Source organism: Tyto alba, unplaced genomic scaffold, assembly GCF_018691265.1.
Source record: "Tyto alba isolate M040663 unplaced genomic scaffold, T.alba_DEE_v4.0 Super-Scaffold_20000042, whole genome shotgun sequence".
Lineage (NCBI taxonomy): Eukaryota > Metazoa > Chordata > Aves > Strigiformes > Tytonidae > Tyto > Tyto alba.
In genome coordinates, this window is record NW_024881293.1 from 13653267 (window position 1) to 13676413 (window position 23147).

Below are 23147 nucleotides of genomic sequence, written 5' to 3' on the forward strand. Positions count from 1 at the left end.
GCGGTCGCCTTGGCTTCTGCCGTGGGAGGATGGGTGGTGAGAAGGGGGCGAGGACACGCCGGGAGGAGAAACTCCTCTGCTGTGTCCCTAGCTGGTGTTTGCGCTCCCATCCCAGAAGGATTTCCTTAATTTGGGAGGAGAAAGGTTTTTTTTTTTTTTTCCCCCTTATCAGCCCCAGTGCTGGTGGGCAAGCTCCCTGTGGGCTTGGAGGGGGTGATGGGGATGGGTTGCAGGATGCTCCTGGGCTGGGGGAGCTGCCAGCCCCTCTTGCCTTGGACCGCAGGGGAGGTCTGGGGGACGCAGGGATGGTTTGGGGCCTGTGCTGGAAATTGGAGAAGGTCTGTGGGATCTGGGGAGGTCCCTGGGGCTCGGGGAAGGCGGTTGGGCGTGGGGAGGGTCCCAGGGTTTTCTGCAAGGTCCCTACCCTTTTCCCCTGGGATCCCGCTTTTACAGGGGACCAGACAGATCCTATTTTGCATGGAAACAGAGTGGATAAGGAATTAATCCCACTATTATCGGGACCAGGAAGGGCTGCTGGGCTCTGGCATCATCAGGAGATGTGCTGGTGAGCGTGGGAGAGGCCCAGCATGGGCTGGACCCTGTCCCCTTGCCCCTGGCCTCCTGGGGATGCGGCAGGACCAGGTCTCAGATTCCCACTTTCCGCGGAGCATGCGTGAGAGCCCTGGGGCCGGGTTTCTGCCGGGAGCCCCGAGGGGTTTCCGGCTGCCCACAGCCCCGTGGCAGTGGAGCCAAGACGAATTTGATCTGGGGGAATCACCGGCCAAATCCCAGCGGATGGCAGGCGTCCCTCTGGCTCGTCAGCACCCACGGCAGGACGGAGCAGCGGCGGGTTTTCCTCCGGCTGACCTCCAGGCTGAGGATTTGCTCAGTTTAGGCTTTATTTGTCGCTCCCGTGCCTCCCTGCCAGCTCCCCGGGGGTCTGGGGTGGAGGTGAGACGGGCACAGCCTGGGCGGAGGGGCTGTGCCCCATGCCCCCCTCCGTGCCAGCCGTCGGGCAGCCCCGCGTGCCGGCCGCTGCCCGCTGACGTCCCGCGGGGTGTAGGTTTCATCCCAACCCGCGGGGCACGCGGGCCCGGGGATAATTTTAGTCTGCCCCGTTTTCCAGGCCAAGGCACTTTGGCATCCGGGGGTGACGGTGTGACTGCCCGGCTGGTGGCAGCGCCCCAGGGCAGAGCAGGATCCGTGCTGCGGCCCCGGGGTGCAGCCCCCACTGCTGGAGGGGGGGGGGCTCCGGCCGTGGTGGGGGATGCTGGAGCCTTGCTTGGGGGGCTTGGGACTGTCATCCTCCCCCCTGGGCGCTGCGTCCTGCGGGCAGGGGTTCGGCGGGAGGCTTTGGGGTGAGGATTCAGCTGGAGCCCTGGGCATTTGATCCGCTCTTGCAGAGCTGATTCATCACCAGAGCCGGCGTGTGAAAGGATGTATGGAAATCCTATAGCAGCAGTTGTTCCCGAGCTGTGCAAAGTTCACATAGTGCTAAGGCTTCCCACGTGCTCGTCGTGCCATGAGTTTCTGTTTCACGTTCCTGAAAGGCTCTTGGAAGTCGCTGGTCATTCACCCTGGCCAGCGTGACCGTCTCCTGCCCAGCCTCCAGCAGGTACGCTGCTCCGGAGCGGGTAGTAGCAGGAGATCTCATCCTGGTGGTTGCACAACATAACACCAAAGTATTTTTTTTTAAAAAAGCAGAATTTGGGGTGGTTTTTGTTGCCGCTGTGCTCAGGGTGACCTGCTTTGGAGGGTTTTAAATTGCAGAGTACTGGCAGGAGTTCAGCAGGCTGCACGATGTACCACGTACAGCTGCAGAGGGAGAAAAAAAAACGCTCACAGGGGAGGATTTACCGGGGAGAAAGTGTCCAGGCGATAAATACTGTAGGAACTCAGCTAACACTAAACACTACAGGAGCTAGCGTGGTGCTCAGAAACGAGGGGGGGTGCCAGTCCCCAGGAGATTTTGGTGATGTGAGATACTGGGATGTTCTGCCTCAGTTCCCCTCTTTGCAACAGGAGCTAACTCCGCCCTGGGGTGTTTTATATTCTCCGTGGGCAGAGAATACCAAAGTGCCTTTTTTAGGCTTCGATTTTTGCTTGAAGGCTGGCTTGAAGCGAGCGCGATGTCTTTTCCCTTATATGTCTTCAAGAAAGCAAAATGGTTTTGTACGGCTTATCTGTTAACACGGGGGAAACCCTGATGGAAATTGTATGCCAGGTCCCGCTGGGGAGCTGGGGTGGCTTTTTTTTTTTTTTTTTTTTTAATTGCCAGCGAGCAGAGCTGCAGCTAATCTGCGGGAAACGCTCCATGTAACGATGTCAAATGGACTTACAAGGTATCGGTGACAAGTCACAGCACACTGTCCCCGGCCCAGGCGTTCCTCAGCTTTGCCACTGACGAGCGCCTGGCTGTGTAACGGTGTAATTATAGTTTTGTGGGTCTCTCCAGGCACGCGCGGGGTTGCACACGAGGCAATATGCCTTTTTATAGCTTGTGGAAGTGTGGGTGATGCCATCAGTATTCGTGTCTCGTTTCTGGCCGCAGCATCCCCGTTCTGGCCAGACAATCGGAAAATATCGGTGTAACACGAGGACAAGGTGGTGGATGGGACTCGCTGCCGGTCTCGCTTCTGGCTGTTTCACCAGGCTGTTTAAAACACCCCTTGAAATAGGCTTGGGAGGTTTTGGGGTGACTTCTGGCTAATCTTGCAGCTGCTTTTCTGGAGCAACGTTTCTAATTAAGGCCTGCCCCAAAACCTTCTGAAGTGACACCACAGCCAAGTTATTTTAGTGCCCCGAAGATCACCACGCTCAGCCCACGTGAGAGGTTTTGTACTTTAACACGGTGAACCTTTTATGCGTGGTGCGCCGCATGTGCTTTAGTACATCAGTGTAATGGCACCTCCTATCTTTAGCCGCTGTATTTCGATCGCGGGTTGACAGATCTCAACACGCTCACCTATCTCACCGCAGGATTTAAGCTCAATTAGTTACCAGGCATGGAGCGGTGTGGAGAGTTTATTATTAGCTTGGAGCCACTAGCCGAGATCTTCACTCTGGGTTTGGCTCGTCGGAGGAGGCCGAGGGGTGACCTGGTTGCTCTCTGCAGCTTCCTGAGGAGGGGCCGTGGAGAGGGGGGTGCTGAGCTCCTCTCCCCGGGATGCAGGGACGGGACGCAGGGACACGGCTCAGAGCTGCACCAGGGAGGCTCAGACTGGACGCCAGGCAGCATTTCTTTACCAAGAGGGCGGTCAAACACCAGAACAGGCTTCCTCGAGAGGTGGCCGGTGCCCCAAGCCTGTCGGTGTTTTAAGAAACATTTGGACAACACCCTCAAACCCAAACTTAAAACGACTGATCAGTGCTCGGGCAGTGGGACCAGATGATCCCGGTAGCTCCTTCCACCTGGACGGCTCTAGTCTGCAGCCGCGGCCGTTGTCCCCGGCCGATGCGAGTGCGGAGGCTGCTGCTGGGGCCGGGGGCGGCAGAGACCCGGCCGAGAGGCGACGCGTTTGGCAGCGCTCAGCCTTAGCGCTGCTGGCGCTGCCGGGCGGGTGAAGGTCACCGTTTGGCTCCCGGGTGAAGCACAGGGGTCGTGGAGCTCATAAAGGAGGGAAGGCAGGCAGAATGCTGTTCTCAAAGTACACGGTAAGCGGGAAAACAAAGGTCTAACCTCTCAGTTTTGCTTCGGGAACAGCATCCCCATTCCTTTCTCAAGCACCTTATGCTCCGCGTTACGATTTGGTTCAATATTCTGATTGTTTGCTGAAGTACTCTTGTGCTGTCTTGCTTGGAGTGAGAGGCTTTTTTTTATCTCACTAAAATACTGAGAAAAAGCCCTAGCAAAAAAAAAAAAAAAGATCAGTGAGACTATCGCCACTGATACTTAGTTTTGCTGGAAAGGGAGGACAGGGGTAAGGAATCTGTAGACTTTGTGCAAACTTACCAGAAGCATTTGGAAAAGCAGAAACTCCCGTACATACATTTTAGTCATATTGTGTTATTGGGCACTTTAATGCAAGATTTTGCCAAAAACGTAAAACCCACTTGGGTGTGAACTCTTCCCGTGACACCTTTTGAAGGCAGATTACACAGGGGTAGCTGCTCTCCGCAGCACGTTCCCTATACTTCCACAGCAAGTTCATGAAGTCTATTGGTAAACAGACTGCACCAGAACTTCAAAGATGAGTTTCAACACTGTTTCAAACTGAAATTATGATGGCATTCTCAGTAGTAGTTCCTGAAGTTTCCTAAATTAGCACAATTGTAATATGAGGCTGCTACTCTCATTCCCCCCAAAAAATCCCCAATTTGCCTTCTGGATTTTAAATTCCCAACTCCAGCCAGTGCCAGCTCTCGAGGTTGAACTTGCTGAAGAATTTAGGACTAAATAATGTTCTCATTTGGACTGCAAAAGGCAGAAATAGAGGCTTCTGGCCAAAATTCTCACCTTGGGATCATCTGAGTGTGGTGTAAAATGGGCCATAGTATCTTTATGTGCTAATTTGTTTTGAGCGTGAAGTGACAAACGCCACAAAGCTGGGGCTGACATAAAACTGGTTCCACACCAGCACTTTAAAAATATCTGAAGTGCTGTTCACCTCCACAAATCTCCCTCGGGGTGGGATGTCTGAACCTCCAGGCCAGTGTCATCACTTAAATTAAACCAGCGACTCACAAAAGGAGGCTCGAGGCTGCACCAGTGTGAAACTTGAAATGCCGTATGAAAAAACAAGGGCTGTTAGTGTGTTTTGTGCCCATTTCTACTGCAGTAACTGTGACTGATATATTAAAACAGGACCTCAAAAAGAGTTTTTAAAGTGATTTTTACTGAATTTAAGAGATGACATTACAAACAAGCCATTACATGAGACTTAATATCTGCAGAAGCATGTAAGAAGAGTCAGGTTTCCCAATGCAGGTCTACTTGTTTCATTATAAAAATGCATTTTCAACTCAAGTTTAAGCCAGTGGAATACAAAATAAAGAAAATGAAAAAAACAAAAAAACAAACCATAAACACAAATCAATCCTGTCCATCATGGAGTTGTGAATAAGTTATCTTCATTTTTCAATTATATACAAAAGATACTTTCCAAAGGACAGTACAAGAAGAGTTTACACAAATAAACCCTCGTTCCAACTTTAAGTACTATTTACATCATTCTGTACACGGGTCTGTCAGGTCTTCCGAGACCCTGAAAAACAAGAAGGGAAAGCATGGCTATCCAAGCGTTGTTTCCAGCAGTCAGTCCCTCGTGCTTCACCCCCTCAGAAGCAGGGACTTATTTACCTATAAGCAATTTAAAAGCTTGTTGTGAATATCTTCAAAGACTTGATTGTAAAGTTCATCTCTAGACTTCAGTCCATCTAAATAAACTGAAAGAAAAAGATGGAGTCAGGCTGTAGGTTTCTGATCATAACAAAATTTCTGTAGATTAGTCTTAAAATATTTCATACCATTGACCCAAATTGCAACTTGTTTTCCAACTGGAAAAACTGAACCATCCTGGAAAAAACTATGGCCCACAAAAATCTCTTATCCCATTATAAGGAATGGGGGGCTTTATTCACCCCCCTGAGTGCTTATAACATGAAATAAAGGGAAGAAGTTCTTAGCTGTAAAACTGCATATATTTATCTGGACAGGAAATAGACCAGGATTACAACTTAGTATTAAAAATAGTGCCTTGCATCATTACAGTTAAAGTTTCCTTGAATTAAATTACTGACTTCCTTTAAATCCAAAGTACAATGCCAAAGGATTTGTATTTCGGGAGGCTTACCGACATCCACACCGCAGTCCTCCATTTCTTTCCTGTGTTTTAGGTACATGGGCCAGACGTGTCCATCAAAGAGACCCGGTGGGTCAGGCACAGTGTAGTTACGTGTACTGCAAACAGCAAAAGGGAAAAAGAACATCAGGGCTACCAGGCTCACACTGCTGAGGCCTGAAGTTAGTCTGACAGCCGGTCAGCTGCATTTATGTGGAAGCCAATTGTCACAGCCCAGGTTCTCATCGATACTGGTCTGTGTTTTGCAACAAGTTTATTTAAGCACCCAAAGTGAATACAGAAGCTACAGGTAGCTGAAGAAGGCAAAGCTAGCAGTCTCCAAGGGTTTACTGATGCTCACAGGGAAGCATACAACAACTCGGTTCCTTTTGCACCAACATGCTGATCTCTATAAAACCCACACAAAGGGGACTGCCAGATCTGAAGTTTCAGAAAATGCCACGTGAAAAATCCTTCTCTACTTACATTAAAATTTTCAACCGTAATTCCAGTTTGTGACACTAATATATCCCATTAACAGCAACACAAAGGCAGCCTGAAGGCTTGCCTGTAGTAGCAAGTCTTTATTGGAAGGAAGGAATAGACTCATGCCAAAGAATCTTCCTACCTTCTCCTCCTCTTGCATTCATCATATGGAACTGCCAGGTAGTAGCGTATGTCAAACAGGTCTATCAGTGGTCTAAGGTGAGGTAAAAAGAAATAATGTATTTTTTTTCTGATAGAGAAAAGCATTAAATCACCCCTGAAAGTCATAAAAATCTTTTTGCCTCTCTCATATCTGTCTGTTGTAGACAACAGAAGTGTTTTCATTAAGACAAGCTAATGTGCAGTAGGTTTATTAGTAGCTGTAAAATGTGGAGAATGCTGTTTCCTGAAGGTCAGGATGGTAGGCCAGGTACTTTTCCCACCCAAATATCTACTAGTTACTGTGTGGGATCAGGCACAGGGCTGCTTAGATCTGGGGTGTGAATGGTGACTCCTTTTAAATAATTTCAAATTCTGCTTGCAGTAGACCAAAACTGCAGTTCATCAATCTGATATGAACCAACTTATCAAACTGTCTGACCTGTTGTGCTGAAGCAAGCTGTCAAAATGTGCATGGGCGCAGATTTGGTACAAGGCAACTCGTCAGCTCATGTTCTTTTTCAGAAATATGGGGAGTGAGCTCTACCACAGCTTACTGCACTGCACTCCTATTGGGCTGAAGAAAAACCCAGAAAAATCCTTAAAGCAAATCTAGTTTGAAGCTGGTGTGTCCGAGACTTCTAAAAGCCTGCTGCGGGTTGCATAAATGCTTAATATAGTGTGAATCGAGCAAGCTACTCCCTCCAGACTGGGGAGAGGTTCCCGTTAAGAAGATGGGCCGCTTCAGAGGTATTTGTAACCTTCAGGAGAGATACCGAGAGTCACCTCCCCAGGGACAGGCCAAGAGCACCTGGCAGTTTGCCAGCACAACCTCCAGTTGGTCATTCTTGGCCTGGATAGCTGGAGGCTGGCATTTTACATTCTGCTTGGAAAGCCAGAATGGTGCTGTTTGTCTTATGGTACAGCTTATAAACTTTTTTTTTTTTTTGCCAAGTGTCATGCACAGCTTGTTCTCTTGAAAGAGTTTTGTAAACAGAACTATACTTTGGAGCCAAGAATATTTTGCTTGTCATGTTTATAGCATGCACTTTTCTGAAGTTTATATATTTAGCTATTGGAAGTTTTCTCTCTCTTCACTGCTAGTCTTGTCTCCTCATCTTCCTGCCAAGCATTTTTTTCCCATATAAGAAAAGCAAAAAAAAAGGTTGATCTTTGCTCCAATATACAATTAATTACTAAGCTCAATTTAGTCAAACAAGCGCATGTATCATGTGAACTATTCTTGAATTCCATGGGATATTCCAAGCAGTGGATGCAGGATGGATTATCTCCCTGTTCTCATCAACAATCTTTTCAGGTCAAGGTTTAGGCAGTGTGGTGGGAGACCAGGAGGGAAGCCTGTGCCTTCACTGCTGGCTCAGTATTTACAGGTTCTAGCCTAAAGCTCCCCATGCTCTGGAGTTCAAGGGTATGCCCAAAATGAGGACTTCCTACATTAACCCTGGAAAAGTCACCTTGTGCACCTCACTTCTACCAGCATTTACTGGTAAGTTACATTTTATTTAAGAAAAATTCTTATGCACGATACCTCAGAACAAGACAGGAAGGGTGTATTAGTAAAAAGGAGGTTTTAGCACTGGCACTAGGGATCTAGAGTTCTTCCCTGGCAAACCATTAATAGTTCCCCAAACCTTACTTGTAATTATAAAGCAGGAAGCCTTCAATGACCAATATATGGATATCTTTGGAGGCTGGCTCTTTAGAGCCAGGCATAACATTCACCCCGTGGGAACGGGCAAACTTCACTGGGTTCTCAATCCACGCACGTACAGTGCTCACCATTGCCTCCATATCCAAGGAGTCCAACACTAGTTAGAAGAAAGGGGATGGGTGGGAAAAAGGTATACAATCAAATACCAGGAACAACATAGGCTTGAAAATATAGAATGAACTTGTAAAATTGAAATTACATAAATTTACTGTTAAGTCTTTAATAATTAAAAAGAAATACTTAGGAAAAATATACATTACTGCATCCTATAGCGAACACTGCTCTTACCATCCCATTGTTTAAAGCCGTCTTCCCCGACTTCTATTTGATCTTGTGGCTGAAATATAGTGAGCAATAAAACATTGCTGCAAACTCAGCGTGATCAGTTACCTAAGATCCGATCACAACCTGGATGCTACTGCAATACACAACAAAGCAAGTGTTCACTTAAAACAATTACAGACCTTATTTGGACTACATTAAAATTTAAGTTCCCATCTTTCACCAACCCCAAGAACTTTAAAATGTTTTCTTGGCTCAGTCAAACCACTTAGGACAAAGAGTTCTAGGTTAATAATTTGATATGGTGTTATTAGCCAAAATACTACAGGTCCCTGTTTACAAGTCAACATATAAGAACTTAAAATGGAAACACAGCGTTAAGTAACTGCTAAAATTTACATGTTCAAGAATAGCTATTTTAATTCCTAACAGCTCTAATAAAAATGCAGGTCAGCACAGCATGACTGTTGGTCATTTATTGCTTTACTTGCTAGCATTTGCCAGCTAAACACACTAGTGAGAAGTTATAGATCTCTATGGAAAGTCAAACAGAATTTCTCCACTATTTTAAGGGCTCCCATCTGACCAAATCTGCACATAAGGCTTCTGGCAAAGGAGCTCTTCCAAACAAGCAGCTCATTCTGTTTCATACAGCATGTGCTCCTGCAAAGGCAGGACAAACTGCCCACGGGGCTGCCGATGCTGGAGTACCTCGCGTGTCAGTGGGCACCATACAACTACTTCAGGTATGTCGCCACATCTCCTGGACTTCCATGTATGGTGGGGTCCAGCTATATTGTAATTCTTGTGAAATGGCTGCAGCCAGGGTTTTGTAACAGTCATGATGTGACTGCTTCCCCCACTGCTCTCCCAGGCTTGGTGCAGAAAGCACCCGAGTCAGCACAGGTCTTCTGTATTCAGGTTTAACAATCTTTTAATTGGGGAGCTTCAACAGCTCTGTATCAGAAACCCAATATAACCATCTTTCTGTATTTAAGGCAGTGTAGGTGTGCTTAAATCCTAGAGCATTACTTAGAAGCAACATTCTTATTTAAACAAAATAAGGAGGAAAACCCACCATGGAGCAAGTTATTTGCACAGAGTACACTAAATGACTTCTAACCTAGATCAGTAGTTTGACCTAAAGTCACATCTGTTGTTAAAACCAAAGGAAGCTTTTGCTGCAACTGTTCTGTGCTTGGCTGTGCCAAGCTATGCCTCTGTGGGAGCTGGCAGACACCAACATTTGTAAAGGGCAGGGTCTCCTTGAGTGTCCAAAGTAATTTAAAAAAAAAAATAAATGTATATAGGTTTAAGAAAAAAAGAAAAAAAAAAACAAACCCAAAAGCACATTACTCCTAAGCTGTCAAAACTTACCTGAAAAGCATGCGAAAATACCTAAAACTTACAGGGGGCCCCTACTACAACTATCCCTACATACACAAGCAGCAGTCAGTGTTTTAAACAAGGGGAGGAGCTCAGCTTACCTTGAAGAAGTCATCCTGATGGACCACGCAGCAGTTGGGGAGCGCCTTGATGACTCTGTTGGTCAGGGTGGTTTTGCCACCGTTGGTGACACTGCACGGAGAGGCGGGAGAAGGGCGTCAGAGCCGCCGGGACCCCGAGGGGACCCGCACCCCGCGCGTTTGAATTTCCCGCCTCGCCGGCGCCACGGCGCGCGCTGGCCGCCGATTGGCTGTGACCGCCGGCAACCGGCAGCATCCGCGCGCGCGCGCGCGGGCCCGGCGGCGGCTCGCGCCCTCCCCAACGGCCGCCCCGCTTCCCGCGCGCGCCCAACGGCCGCGCTGAGGGAGCGCGGGGCCGCGCCGCCATTTCCCCCCACGCCCGGGCGGGAGGGCTGGCGGGGGTTCTCCTCCACCTTTGCTCCCCACGGATCTGCCCGAGCTGGGGGAAACCCGGTGGGCGCCTCCTCAAGATGGAGGCGGCGGAGCTGCCGCCCTCCTCCCGGACGCCCTGTCAGCCCCCGGCGGGGTCTTCGGTGACCGCTGGCTCCTCTCCCCGCTGGGGCCCGGCGGGGAGCTGGCAGCTTCCGAGGTAGATTTAAAACAAGCCCTTGCCGGCATTCATTGCCCTAAAACACCCTTGCTTGCTAGGAAGCTTAGGCTCATCAGCTTAAAAAGCCGCCCCGTGAAAGTCAGGCTTGAGAAAAATGCCTTTTAAAAATGCCTTAACTGAATTATGAATGAGGGAGGCTCGCTCTTTTCTCAGAGTATGACTCAGACTTATTTATGGCAGCGAAACCCGTTTTAATATAAAAGGCCTAAATAATCTTCCCCTCCAAAGGAGAGGGCTGTCAAGTCTGAATGTATTTATTCTTTTTTGTTTGTTTGTTTTTTTATTCAAAGGCTATAAAGCCTCCCACTGTCTTTAACCCATGTTATAATTCAAGGTCTTGCCCGGCGTCAGTTTTGCAAACCCTTCTGCAGCCGGCTGGGATGTGCCGAGCTCTCTCGCCCTGTCCTAACACGCAGGCAGGCTTGCTTCTCAATCCTACTTTATCGAGAAAATAAAAGCTTTTTGTACGCCCCCCGCCCCCACGTTTTACTTGAAGCAGGGTGGTTTGTTTTTTTGTTTTTTTTTTTTTTTTTCTCTTTTGTCTTTCAAGGAAGCTTTTAAAAGTCCAACAATGTTGAAAACATCCTTTTTCATAGTCGAGGCATACCACTCCAACTGACTTACAAATTTATTTGAGATATTTTTTTTCAATTTCATCATTGAGAAATATTTAATTTCAGGTCTTGTTAATCCTATAAAAGTTCGGGGTATACCGCCCTGCAGAGCTCTCTGTATTTAAGCAGCACAGATGAAGAGTCAGCAAGCTGCATCTTTTCTAGAAGCCTGTAATACTATTTTATAGTCCGATATACAATCTCCAAGTCTTAGATCATCTTATATACAGCTAAATGGGAAGAGAAAGCAGTATGTATATATAAAATTAACAGGAACTCACCCTCCGATGCCTATGATATATTTCATCTTCGCAGAGTTGCCTCCTCAGCAGGAATGCGGTGAGAAAAAAAAAAGAAATGCAGAACCGCTGAAATGCCTTTCAGCGGAACAAGCCTACACCTGCCCCTTTCGCCCGGCCAGCCCTCCCTCGCCCTCCTCCTTCATTGAGGGCACCCGTGGCTTTGCCTCCGCCTTATAAGCCCCGCCGTGTCCCCGCCCCGCCGCTGATGGCAAAGCCCTGTGACTATCATGAGCCCGAACTGTCATATTTTTGGGCCGGGCTGAGCCCTCCTGCACCTGTGCCTGCCCCCCTCGCGGACCCCCGCCCCGCTGCCTTCGCTATAAATAGCGGTTTGGCAAACTCTTCCTTTGCCTAAATTAGTAATTGGGTAGGTGGAAATGTCACCCCTTTTTACAGGCCCTTTGGGAGTTCTGGGGAAGGCACAGAGGTGTGAGAGGATACAACTAAGTATCTTTTTTTTTCCCTCTTTAGGTCAGACAAGCTATCTTTCCCTTGCTTTTCATTTTTCTCAATTCCTATTTGATTATTTGAAATGCGTCCAGGAATGCCATGACAAGGATTTTTTTTTGATTCTCTAAACTTCTGATAGGGAAGGCAACGGAACCAAGTTTTTATTATTTTTTACTCCTTTTAGTGAGGCTGTTCACAGAAAGGAGTATGCAGAGGCTGAAGAGTGAATCCATTTGCACCATCATCTTTTGAACGTTTAAGAGGAACTTTTTAAACAGCTTATTCTTTATATGTAGACACAAAGTCATAAAATGATATTAACTTTCCAGAGAGCTTCCTTCTCCAGTTTACTCATGTAAGGTAGTGCTTTTTGAAGTAAGTTAGCTCTAGCTGGACTGCTTCCTTGAGTAAATACCTCTCACCATGTGTACATGTGGAATCTGTGCTTTAATTTTAATTGTTTCAGATGCTTCTATAATGAGGGCTGCCTCGAGAGATGCTAGGTGAAGGTAGAGTTAGCAACAGTCCTGAATGTTTTTTCAGATGAACATGATGTGAAGTATATTATATGCATTTTTTAATAGTATCTTGTCTAATAGAGCTTAAATCATCCCAACCATTGTGTCCCTATGTTCTTTTTATAAAATCAGCCTATGAAATTATTAAAAGGCATACGTAAAGTTTCCTTGTCCTACAGTGGTTTGTAAAGTAATTGTAAAAAAAATGTTGTGACACAAATATCTAGGTGTATGGTGTCCTGTTCATTTTCTTCACAGCTTTGGAGTCTGCAGAGCTGATTGTTGCATCGTGATCTTGTACTGGCAGATGTGTGTGCAGCACACGAGCGTTGGTGCGGAGCTGTGCCTTGGCTGAAGGTGAGTACAGAAGCTGTTGTTACAGTGGGGTTATTTTCACTGTACTCAAAGGATGGGTGCTGTTTCTGTTTGAGTTTTTTGGTAGTGCCTCCATCATTTGCTCGCTGGCTACCAAGGATTGCCCCTTGAGCTTTTCAGCTGTTACAGTGTGAAACCCACATATCCAGAGTTTAACCATCAAGAATCTGAGGAAAATGTTTTTGAAGGAGTGTTCCTCAGAATCCCTCCCAAGGGCAGGGTGGCGTGCAGCTCTGTCATCGAAGGCAGTTGCTAAACCTCTGGGCTCACAGCTGCCTAGACACGCAGAGGTATGTTTTGTGGCACTTTCACACATACAGTGGTTTTGGAGCTATGTAGGCAGGATGTTCCCTAAGTAATAGGATGTCTCGAGAATCCTCTAGAACATTTTAGTTTTGGCAGTTAATGGCATCTCTTTGAGCCCGCACGGTATCCTATGGCTTAACCGTCTCACACCTTATTAATATCCCCAGTATTCAGTGGATACCTTTTCCTCAGATTGGGTAATTGTTTGGCATCATTAAGTTTTATTCAGAACAACTACTCCTAAGCTGTATTTAACTTGAATTTTTTTGCTTCTATTTCAGGCCTGAAGAAGGGTTTTGTGGCCTAAAATCTTGTTTGTCTCACCCCAGCTATGTCTGTTGATCTAATAAAAGATGATACTTTTTTCCTGCAAAGCTATTTCATGCTCATCAGCCATAAGGTCAGGGCCCAGTGCTTTGATAAAATGAGCTCATCATGAAAATTACCAGATTATTAACAGTCAGAGGTGTAAGATTCTGGAAGTCTTGCGGTGAAGATATTGAAGGCAAGAAAAGGAATTAGTTTTAAGAAGAGCCTGGTGAATTACAGAGAATGGTCTTTTCCAGTCTACAATTCTGTCTTAATTCTGTGTGTTTAACAAGTAGACCTCAGCCAGTGTTTGCACTGTAATTGTTATTTATAGTCAACATTAGTACACTGTTTGATTGATCCTGGTGACATCACTTGCAAATTACACTTTCATCATCATTTCCAAGGTAGCTATATAAAATGATCACTCCACAGAAAATTGGAGCTCAAATTCTTGAATATGAGCAAGACATGACTCTCAGGAAAGTTAGATGTCCAGCAGCTGCCCATTGCTTTAAGCACAGCACAGCATTTGCAGTGGAGTGTCCCCACATCAGCCTCTCAGCTGGTGTAAATTGTCATTGTGCACTGAAGTGAAGCAGTGCTAATTTACACCAACTGGCAATTTGACCTAAGATTAGCTCTCTGCTCAAATTTTTATGCCCTTTATTTTGTTTCTCTTCTGCCTGTGAGCTAGGAAGGTGCCTTGGTTAAGAAAGCAAACTGTGTCACTTCAGTGTTTATTTTACCACATTTGACTTTACGTGCTAGGCAAAAACTGGGAGGCTCAGAAGTGCCTCTGATCCAGTCCTCTTTACATTGAAGTCATGCTAATCGAAATATTTTTGAAACATGTCATCCTTGAGGAGAATGAAAATTGTATTCTACCCTCTTGGATTTAGTAATATGGATGTGCTTCAGAAATACAGGTTGGGTTTTTACATTGGAAAAATGAGTATTTGGCCTAAGATGTATCAAAAGAAACAATACATTTCTAGTATAGATAGCAAACCAAAAATAATTGTGGCAGTAGCTGTAGCAGATTTTAGTATTTGGCTGAGTTGTTTGGGATCAGTGAATTCCAGAACAGTGAAGTCCCACTATCTCCATAAAGAATGTCAAAACTCTGAGGGTTTTTTTCTGAAAACCAGAGGAGTGAAGGAGGGAAAAGCACAGGGGTTTGGTTTTTTTTGTTTGTTTGTTTGTTTGTTTGGGTTTTTTTAAGCTCACAGTTGCAAATCTCATTCACATGGCCCTCAGTGTAAAAGCTCATTTTTTTAAGCCTTTCCTTCATGGTCCCTCAGTTCTCCTGTAGATGTATCTGGCTTTTCCTGAGTTTGTTTTTAAGCTACTTGACATGGTTTTTCTATCACCCGTATTCATAATCATGCACCAAACATCCAGTGAAATCATATTCACCCACATAGCTCAAATTCTTGGATTCCTGAATGGCCTCAGACTTGCTGTTCCTTTAGGTGGTGGCATGTGCCTGCCTGTATTTGGAGGTCTCTGGCATTTCAGCTGTCTGCTTCCCTAAGAACAAAAAAGATCTCATACAAAAAACTGTCTGAAATGAATGGTGACAGTTACACTTACCAGCTATAACAAACTTTACCCAACCCGTAAAAATATGTCTATGCAAATGCCAAGTGTTTATAAATGTTTTTTTTTAGCAAGTTATGTTAGCCACATTTCTCAGTGAGTTATGTGTTGGTCATCTGAAACTTCCTTTTTTTTTGGGCTTGTTTATCCTGCAGATACATTATCTACTTGACACTTTACTAACACAAATATCATTCAACAGTGTGCTTTAATCAAAGATAGAAAATGTTCCCTCTCTTTACATTATTTTTAGAGTACTAATATTTACCGAAAGTTTAATATTAATCTTCTTTGTTAGAACTAAGATAAATTTGGCAGAAGCCAGTTTAATATCCATGGAGCCATCATATAATTTCCCTGGGATAGTTTAGTTTCTGTGTGCCCAGTGACCTTTCTGTTGCACAATATGACTCATTTATTCTAAAGCTTTAATACAGAATTCAAATCCTTTACTAATCATAAGACATTGTTTATGGTAGGAGCAAGGTTATGCCAAGGTTCCTTCCGCTAGAGACCTGGGGGAGCGGGCTGGATGAGACAGCATACTGACTAGTGAAAGAACAAGCAAAGGAATGAGTGTAATTTTCACTTATGAATTTTTAAATCATGGGTTTATTTATTCTTTCCAGAACGCTGCGTTAGTAGGGTTGCTAAGAGGCCTTCTCCAAATCTTTGGAGGCTGCTAGTGTCTCAACAATGTAAAAACCGTCTGGAGGAAGGTAGGCTTTTATTTTAAACAAAAAGGAGGGAGGGAACATCAACTGAACAGTACTTTACTGTGAACTACCAGTAACTAGAACAGCTAATAGTAAGGAAAATTAGGCTAGTAGAATAACAAGCTTAAATAGTTTAATGCTTAACTATCTGGCATCTTGTCACAGTGATATGTGGAGTTGCTCGCAGCCAGGAGCTGCCACTGTCAATGGTGATATTTCCTGCCACTGCTGCAGATGATCCCATGGCTGCCCTTGGTGGCGCAGGGTCTGTAGTCCTGTGGAGGAGGCAGGGGTAGAGTGGCAGGCAGGTCACACTGAGAACTTTGAGGAGATGTGATCGGGGAGAAGCAGCTGTGCACACAAGAAAAATACAGATGAAAACATTTTGGTATATCGTTACTTTGGGGATGTGGGATTCATTTGGAAAAAATAGAGGGAAGGAAAAGTGATGGGGCCTGAATGAAAGGACAAGAGGGTAAATGTAGAAGGAACAGAAGAGGTAATCTGAAGACTCTGTGAGGGAAAGGAGAACTGGACCCCAAAGACAGCCAGCTCATTACTGAAGAAGTTCAATCAGAGATGGAGGAATTCTTCTAAATTCTCAGTTCCTGAAGTGTCAGCTTCTGCAGTTGTTTCACTCCACACGCTGCACCTCCCCAACTTTTCCTGACTGGAGTCCTTTGGAGCTGTTGACCACGATGCTCCAAGAAAGCATCCTCCTTAAATTTCAGTGGCCTACATGAGGAATTTGTTTAATGGGATTAGTGGACAAAGAGGCAAAAAGGAGTAAGATATGCAAGGAATGCTTCTATTTTGTATCTATGTGGTGCCAGGTAACAATTGCAGTAATTCCAGGGATAAATTTTTAAAAAGATGCCAGACGTTTCTAGTGTCATTTGACAGCTGACATATGTTCGTAGATGTGTGACATTGTTAAATTAGTCCTGATCTGTGTGTTGCTATAAATTGTATAGTCAGTAGCAGTGAATTAGAAGCATTTTTTAAAAAAAAGTAATAGAATCCCAGTTTTTAACTCTGGTTTATATTCTAGGAGAGATGATGTCTAATCTTGCTCCCCACTCAGTTGAATCATTTGGCCAATGTAGGTCATACTGATGGATGAGAGGAGAGGAAGTATGCAAAACTTGAAGGTGGTTTGGAAAATGGAGAAGAATGGAGAATGAATAAGTCATTGTTGTGGTTTAACCCCAGCGAACAGCTGAGCACCAGGCAGCCACTTGCTCACTCCTCCCCGCTGCCCGCCGTGGGATGGGGAGAAGAACCAAAACCACGTAAATCTTGTGGGTTGAGATAACAACAGTTTAATAATTGAAAGAAAAAATAAAATATAAGAATAGTAATGAAAAGGAAGATAACAAAAAGAGAGTGAAATAAACACTGAGAAGGACAAGTGATGCACAATGTAATTGCTCACCACCTGCTGACAGATGCTCAGCCAGGCCCTGAGCAGCGATCTCTCCCTCCCGGCCAACTCCCCCCGGTTTATATACTGGGCATGACGTCCTGTGGTGTGGAATATTCCTTGGCCAGTTGGGGTCAGCTGTCCTGGCTGTGCTCCCTCCTGGCTTCTTGTGCCCCTCCAGCCTCCTCGCTGGCAGGGGTGAAGAATCCTCGACTTAGGACAAACACTACTTAGCAACAACTAAAAAGATCAGTGTGTTATCAACATTATTCTCATACTAAATCCAAAGCACAGCACTGTACCAGCTACTAGAAAGAAAATTAACTCTATCCAAGCTGAAACTAGGACAGGCATGAAATAAGTGTTCAAGCTTTTCGCAGCAAACACACAGTGAAGAAGCTGATCTGTACGGCATGTTGTTAACGTGTGATGATTCATCCAGCGCTCCAAAATATTCTGACAGTTTTTCAGGTATGTTTGACAGACTCTTCACAATCTGAATAGGTAATATACAGACAACAGTGGGAAGTTTTCCTTTTCTTGCTGTTAAAAGCTCATCCTTGCCCATGCTGTTTTGTTGTGAGGTTGGCAGGGCTAAGCCAGTTTGCAGGTTTTGAGGCTTCCCTGTGCTCTGTCCCTTGCTACCCTGGTGTCTATGAAATTCCCAGGCCACAATCCTCCCACTCTACCATGCTCCACCTGTCCGCTGGAGAAACTTTGTCCCAACAGGATTTCACAAGGGGAAATAGAGAAGCCCTTCGCGTTGGTATAGCTGACAAAAAGGTGCCTCAGAGCAAAGAATTCAGCTGGGGTTGGGAAGAGGAGAAAGAAAGGCAACCACAGGGTTCCTGATTTTCTCTTTAGCTTTTGTGTGTTGCTTGTCCCTACCATGACATGTATGTGGCATGCATTTCTGGGTAAATTGTCTCTTTTAAATGTTTCTATTGATTCTAAATGTTACCAAATATTTTTCTGCTTGCTTCTGCATTCTTAGCATTCTTCATTTCTTCTTTCTGACCCTTAGTCCTGCACCGTCCCAGTTCCTGCGTGACTGGTTCCTGTGAGATGTTTGAGTGCAGTCCCTGCCAGAACATCACGGTGCACTTTAATCCCCTGTGTCACTCGGACATACGGGACCAAGCGTATTCTGGACTGCAGCCTTTCAGCCTTGGCCTTGAAAGCCACTTGCCATAGAGTTTACAGTGGGTAACTGGTCCTCTGAGTTATTTTGTCTTCAGTTTGGGTTATTTTGAGTTCTCTTTTACAGGAACAGAGGATATCAGTTCTGATCCTCATATAGGATATATATCTCTGTCTCTCTCTATGTAGTGTATGCTCTAGTATATACTTTTTCTTCTGACAACACTTAAGAAAAATCAGGATGCTTCAGTGTGTTGCTTGTCCAGATATAATCCCGAGGTAAAAGAGAATTAAGTACACACCGCAGGGCATGCAGGGCTAACTCTTTGCATTTTAGAAAGGAAATGCTGTGAATAGAAGACAAGTTAATGAATGCACGTTACCCTTCTTCCATTCTTTATGGTTCCCTCCTGTTTGGTGCCATTAATACCTGTGTTGCTACTCTTCGCTTACAGCCATGTTAAATATGGCCAGTGCTGTGCTAAGAACAGAGCCCATGCTGACTTTTTGTGCTCCCCTTGTCTGCCTTGGCCAGAGGTAACTGAAAACAAGAACAAAATGCTCCCTTCCTTAGGAGGGAACTGCCTGCCTTCACGGTCACTGTGACATGTGGGTATGGGACCCAGAGCGGATGGCAGAACAAATACCTCCTGTTTTCTGGAACCAGCGTACTTCTCAGTGCAAGCAAATGCCAGGACGAGCTTATAAACCAGTTCTTCCCCCAAAGGCAGAGTCATTCCAGTTATATGGGAGGATCATTTCTCACCTCCACCCAAGTCAGACTGAGGACGGGGTTCATTCTGCTCAGCCACCTCAGAGTTCAGGGGCTGATGCCGTCCGGAGCTGGCAGCAGGATGGATGGGCTGAGTCATCCTCCGGAGGCTCCTATATCTGCTGCTGACCATGGGCCACTGCCGTGACCGCAGAAACTCAGACTATATGTGTAACTCGGAGATTTGGGCAGAGAGATGCTGTGCAGAGAGATGATCACTGAATAAATGAAGTTGCTGTGGAGGCATTTTATATAAAAATTTAATTCTCCTAGTAGATTTACTGATGTGACTAACATTTTGTACGATGGTTTTTGTTGTTAAAGACAGACAGAAAAAGGGTACTGATCTTCAATTTGAGTCAAAACTTGTAACAGCAACACCATCCACAGACCAATTATTTTCATTTTTGTCATTGTTGTTTTTGTTTTTTGTTTATTTGTTTGTAATAGGTTAAAACTTTGCCACACATGCTGTGCTCATATTGAAATTTCCCATGTGATTGACTGCCTCAGGCTAATAGTTTTTGGTGAGTTTTTGCTAAAATACATTGAGTGCTTGATATAATGAGTTTAGCAAAAACTCACTGTTTTGTTTATTGATCTATACAATTAATTTATTTTAAATTTTCTTTGGAAAAAAAATCCACAAAAATAGACATATACAACAAGCTACATTAAAAGAACTTTAACAGTGCAAAATTAACATATCTATGAGCTAGGTGCCCTGTGTGAAAGAATATTTTTCATTTATTGTAATTAATGACTGTGTTGCAACACACAAACAGAAAGCGTTGATAGGCTTTAAATTCTTAAAATAAATTTTAAGAAATGTTTCTTCAAATGGATTTTTGTGGATGTAATCTTTTCAAAGAGGCTACATTTGGAATTTAGAACATAGTTCATAGTGGTAGAATTATTAGTCATTAACCTTGATTTATTTGACTGCAGTGTGATATACTAATAACAATCAAAACACAAGAAATATGGGAATTTAAATGTTTAGCATTTAAAGAATTAAAATAATGTTAAAATGGAGTAATATGATGTGAGAATACTGTCTGTCCTCTGTCTGATGTGAGGACTTACCTGGATTTGGGAGGCTGTAGGTTGTTTGGGGCAGGATGGGAGACACTGAGAACAGAACCAAGTGTATTTTGATGCAGTACTGCTTGCTTGCAATAACAGTAGGAGTCAATGTCTTTACATTCAAGCCCAGTCAGTCTTTATCTCAAGTGCTCTCACATTTTTTTTTTCTCAAAGCTATATTCTGAGCACGTATTAGTAATATTGTCCAATCCCTACCTGTAATATTTCTCTTTCCATTCCAGGTATGAAATCTTGCTCTTACAACTCTCATTTGGGCATTATTAACTTTTATCTAGAGACTGAGTTTTCTGTTGTGTCTGTTCTCTGATGGACCAAAAAAATTACAACCAATCTAAAATGAATTTGAACTGAAATGTATTGGCTTTCTCTCCTGCTTCAAATCTCTTCTCAAAACTCAGCTCTTCAGCTAGCATTCCCTTGTTAATCTCCAGTTTTATGTTACTCAGGGAACCTGACTGCTTTTGATCATATTAGATCGTTAAACAAAAGGTCAAGTACACAAAAAGTCTCAAACATCCAGACAAGTTAACCCAAGGTGACAAGTTGAATGATCAAAGTACTGAACTCCTGTGTGCTCAAATAGGAAGGAATGTTCCATTGCTTTCTCTCTTTTTCACTTGCATTATCATTTAATTTTCCTCCTCTAGGTTGTGATTCATTTAATTGGCAGTCTAAAAGATACGTGCGTAGTGTAAAGCTAAATATTTAGCTACATCTCTTATCAGTTGAGAGAGAGAGAGAGACCTCACCATGGAGTGATTCTTCCCATCCTAAAACAGGCGAAATCATCTCTTTTCAATAACTGCAGAGGGAACCTAAAACGAATTTAGACTGTGTCTAATTCTTAGATTGATAAAATTAGATGAGATGAATCCTATCCCTAGTGTTGAGGTTAATTGTTTGGAGAAGATTCTAGTTGTTTTAAGCTGGGAATCTTGGTTTCTATCTGTGGTGTATCATGATTAGCAATAATAGCAAACTCCTCAGAATAGCCTATGCTATTAGCCGGTTCTTGAATATTGCTTCATTCAGGAACCTCATTTTTAAGGGAAGAACAGTCACATAATGCCCATGTGGGAGAAGAGATTTCCACTTGGGTGACAGTTTAGTTCACAACTCTTGTGACAGAAGAAGTTTCAATACTGAGGAGTGTGAAAATACCGACTTCTCATTAAAACTGCAAAAGTGAGGTCTAGGTGGAAAGTGATTTTATGTTTTGGAGGAAAGACAAGCTTTTAAATATATTTCTAATTCACACAATAAAATGAAGACATAATGGGTTTTTTTCCTGCCTTAAAATTAGAGCTGATGGTGGAGTAAATGTGAGATACATAAAATGAGTCACGAAAACTAACTGTGCGATTGATGGAGTGTTTATAGTGTCTAAACTTTCATTAGAAAAATTTCCAGAAAATTTACCTGACGTTCTGCTATTGATGTTAATCACAGGTGCCACCATCTTGATTAAAAGGAATATAAATATATACCTGGATCACATCTGATCAAGAAAAGTGAAGTAAGTGTCCCAACTCTTACATCCAGTGAAAGGCCATATGATGGAATCACAGGGTGGTTTGGGTTGGGAGGGACCTTAAAGCCCATCCAGTCCCACCCCCCGCCACGGGCAGGGACACTTTTCACCAGACCAGGGTGCTCAAAGCCCCGTCCAGCCTGACCTTGAACCCTTCCAGGTATCTGGTATCTTCAGAGCAGACCTGATTCACAGGATTAGGGTTAATTGTTGGTGCCATGCATCCAACAGAGTGCTGCAGCAGAGGTTTGCAGATAGGCACTTAAGAAAAACGTAGCACAGGTAAATTAAGTGGTGACAAGAGCAGTAAACAGTTAATCTTTAACTTTTCTCTCCCTTTCTACCAAAACCCCTCAAACCAACAATGTAGTCTTAATATTTTTACAAGATTCTGGGTTTTCTGAGTGACTCTCTTCTCTACCTTTTAAATAGCAGCCAGTTTGCTGCAGAGGTCTTTTAAAATGTCTCTTGTAGGGAATTAACTTTTAAAGATTGATAAATGAAAATAATAATAATAATATAAAATTGCAATCAATCAAATAGAGGAATATAATGTGGATAACGGAAAACTACAGCGAAGGGTGATTAAAGGGTATGTTTTCTTTTGAGGAAGAACATCTTTTCTTCTGATTGGGAAACTTTGTTGCTTTTGTAGGGTAGCAGCTAATCCCATTTCTTGTGGCATGGTGTAGTCATAACACGATGAGCTTTTGAACTTTGTCTGCTGTATTGGCTGCATTCTTTGTGCTTAGAGCTGGGTTTTGGCATACCTCAACCAAGACTCCCTGTCTCTTTTTCTGTCAGCATTGACCAGATTCCTTCATGACACATCATGATGCTAGTGGCCTTTTGGTGCAAGGACACTTGAAATATTTTAGAAGTGTTTCATTCATAACCTAAAAGTACGTGCCTAGATCAGAAGCGCTGCAAAAGCAAGTAACTACAGGATTTTATAGTATGCTGTCTGGAGTTAGCAGCATACTACTGTTACACCCCTGGAAAAAACAGGTTCCTACATTGTTATTGTCTACATGAATTTAATATTTGAGATAGAGCATTGCAATTCCTTCTACCAGCTTTTGTATATAAATTTAACAAAAAATCAGAGAGGACGGGCAGAAAAATGTTGTTGGTACTAATATGATTGGGGTAGAATATTTTTGGTGAAAATAAAATCATAGCCAAAAATCCACTTTCATACATACACACAGCAAAAGTGTAGTCCTATGAATATGTAGTCATTTAAACTAATATGCATCTCCTGAGTTATTTCACAGCATGAACACAGTAACGCTTGTTATAGGATTAGACTTGTATGTATTCATACTTCCAATTCATTAATTGAAATATGTTAACAACTTATCTAAAAACCACTCAAATGTTCCTGTAAATACTTGTTTACAAGTGTTTGTTTTTTGGTTTTTGTTTTTTTTTTTCTGTTTAAGTGGCTTTGTGTTGGGGTTTTTT

General features: G+C 43.9%; 1 protein-coding gene across 1 annotated transcript; it reads right to left on the bottom strand.

Annotated features, from left to right (window-relative positions):
• Positions 1-4815: 4815 nt before the first annotated feature.
• Positions 4816-11572, bottom strand: NMRK2 (nicotinamide riboside kinase 2). The gene is made up of 8 exons (XM_032992681.2): positions 11411-11572; positions 9927-10017; positions 8446-8494; positions 8083-8254; positions 6409-6480; positions 5793-5899; positions 5300-5385; positions 4816-5204 (listed from the first exon to the last, which is right to left on the bottom strand). Exons 1-7 carry the CDS (start codon positions 11434-11436, stop codon positions 5300-5302), a joined length of 603 nt encoding a protein of 200 aa, XP_032848572.1. The 5' UTR covers positions 11437-11572; the 3' UTR covers positions 4816-5204.
• Between the last annotated feature and the right edge of the window lie 11575 nt (positions 11573-23147).

What these genes read in the sequence shown, in the direction of transcription:
- NMRK2 (XM_032992681.2), bottom strand. Translation starts at nt 11,436, where the DNA reads ATGAAATATATCATAGGCATCGGAGG. An exon ending in TTCCTGCTTTATAATTACAA is followed by an intron (nt 6,481 to 8,082) that starts GTAAGGTTTGGG and finishes ACCTCACCTTAG; the next exon opens with ACCACTGATAGACCTGTTTG. An exon ending in GGACTGCGGTGTGGATGTCG is followed by an intron (nt 5,386 to 5,792) that starts GTAAGCCTCCCG and finishes TTTTTCTTTCAG; the next exon opens with TTTATTTAGATGGACTGAAG.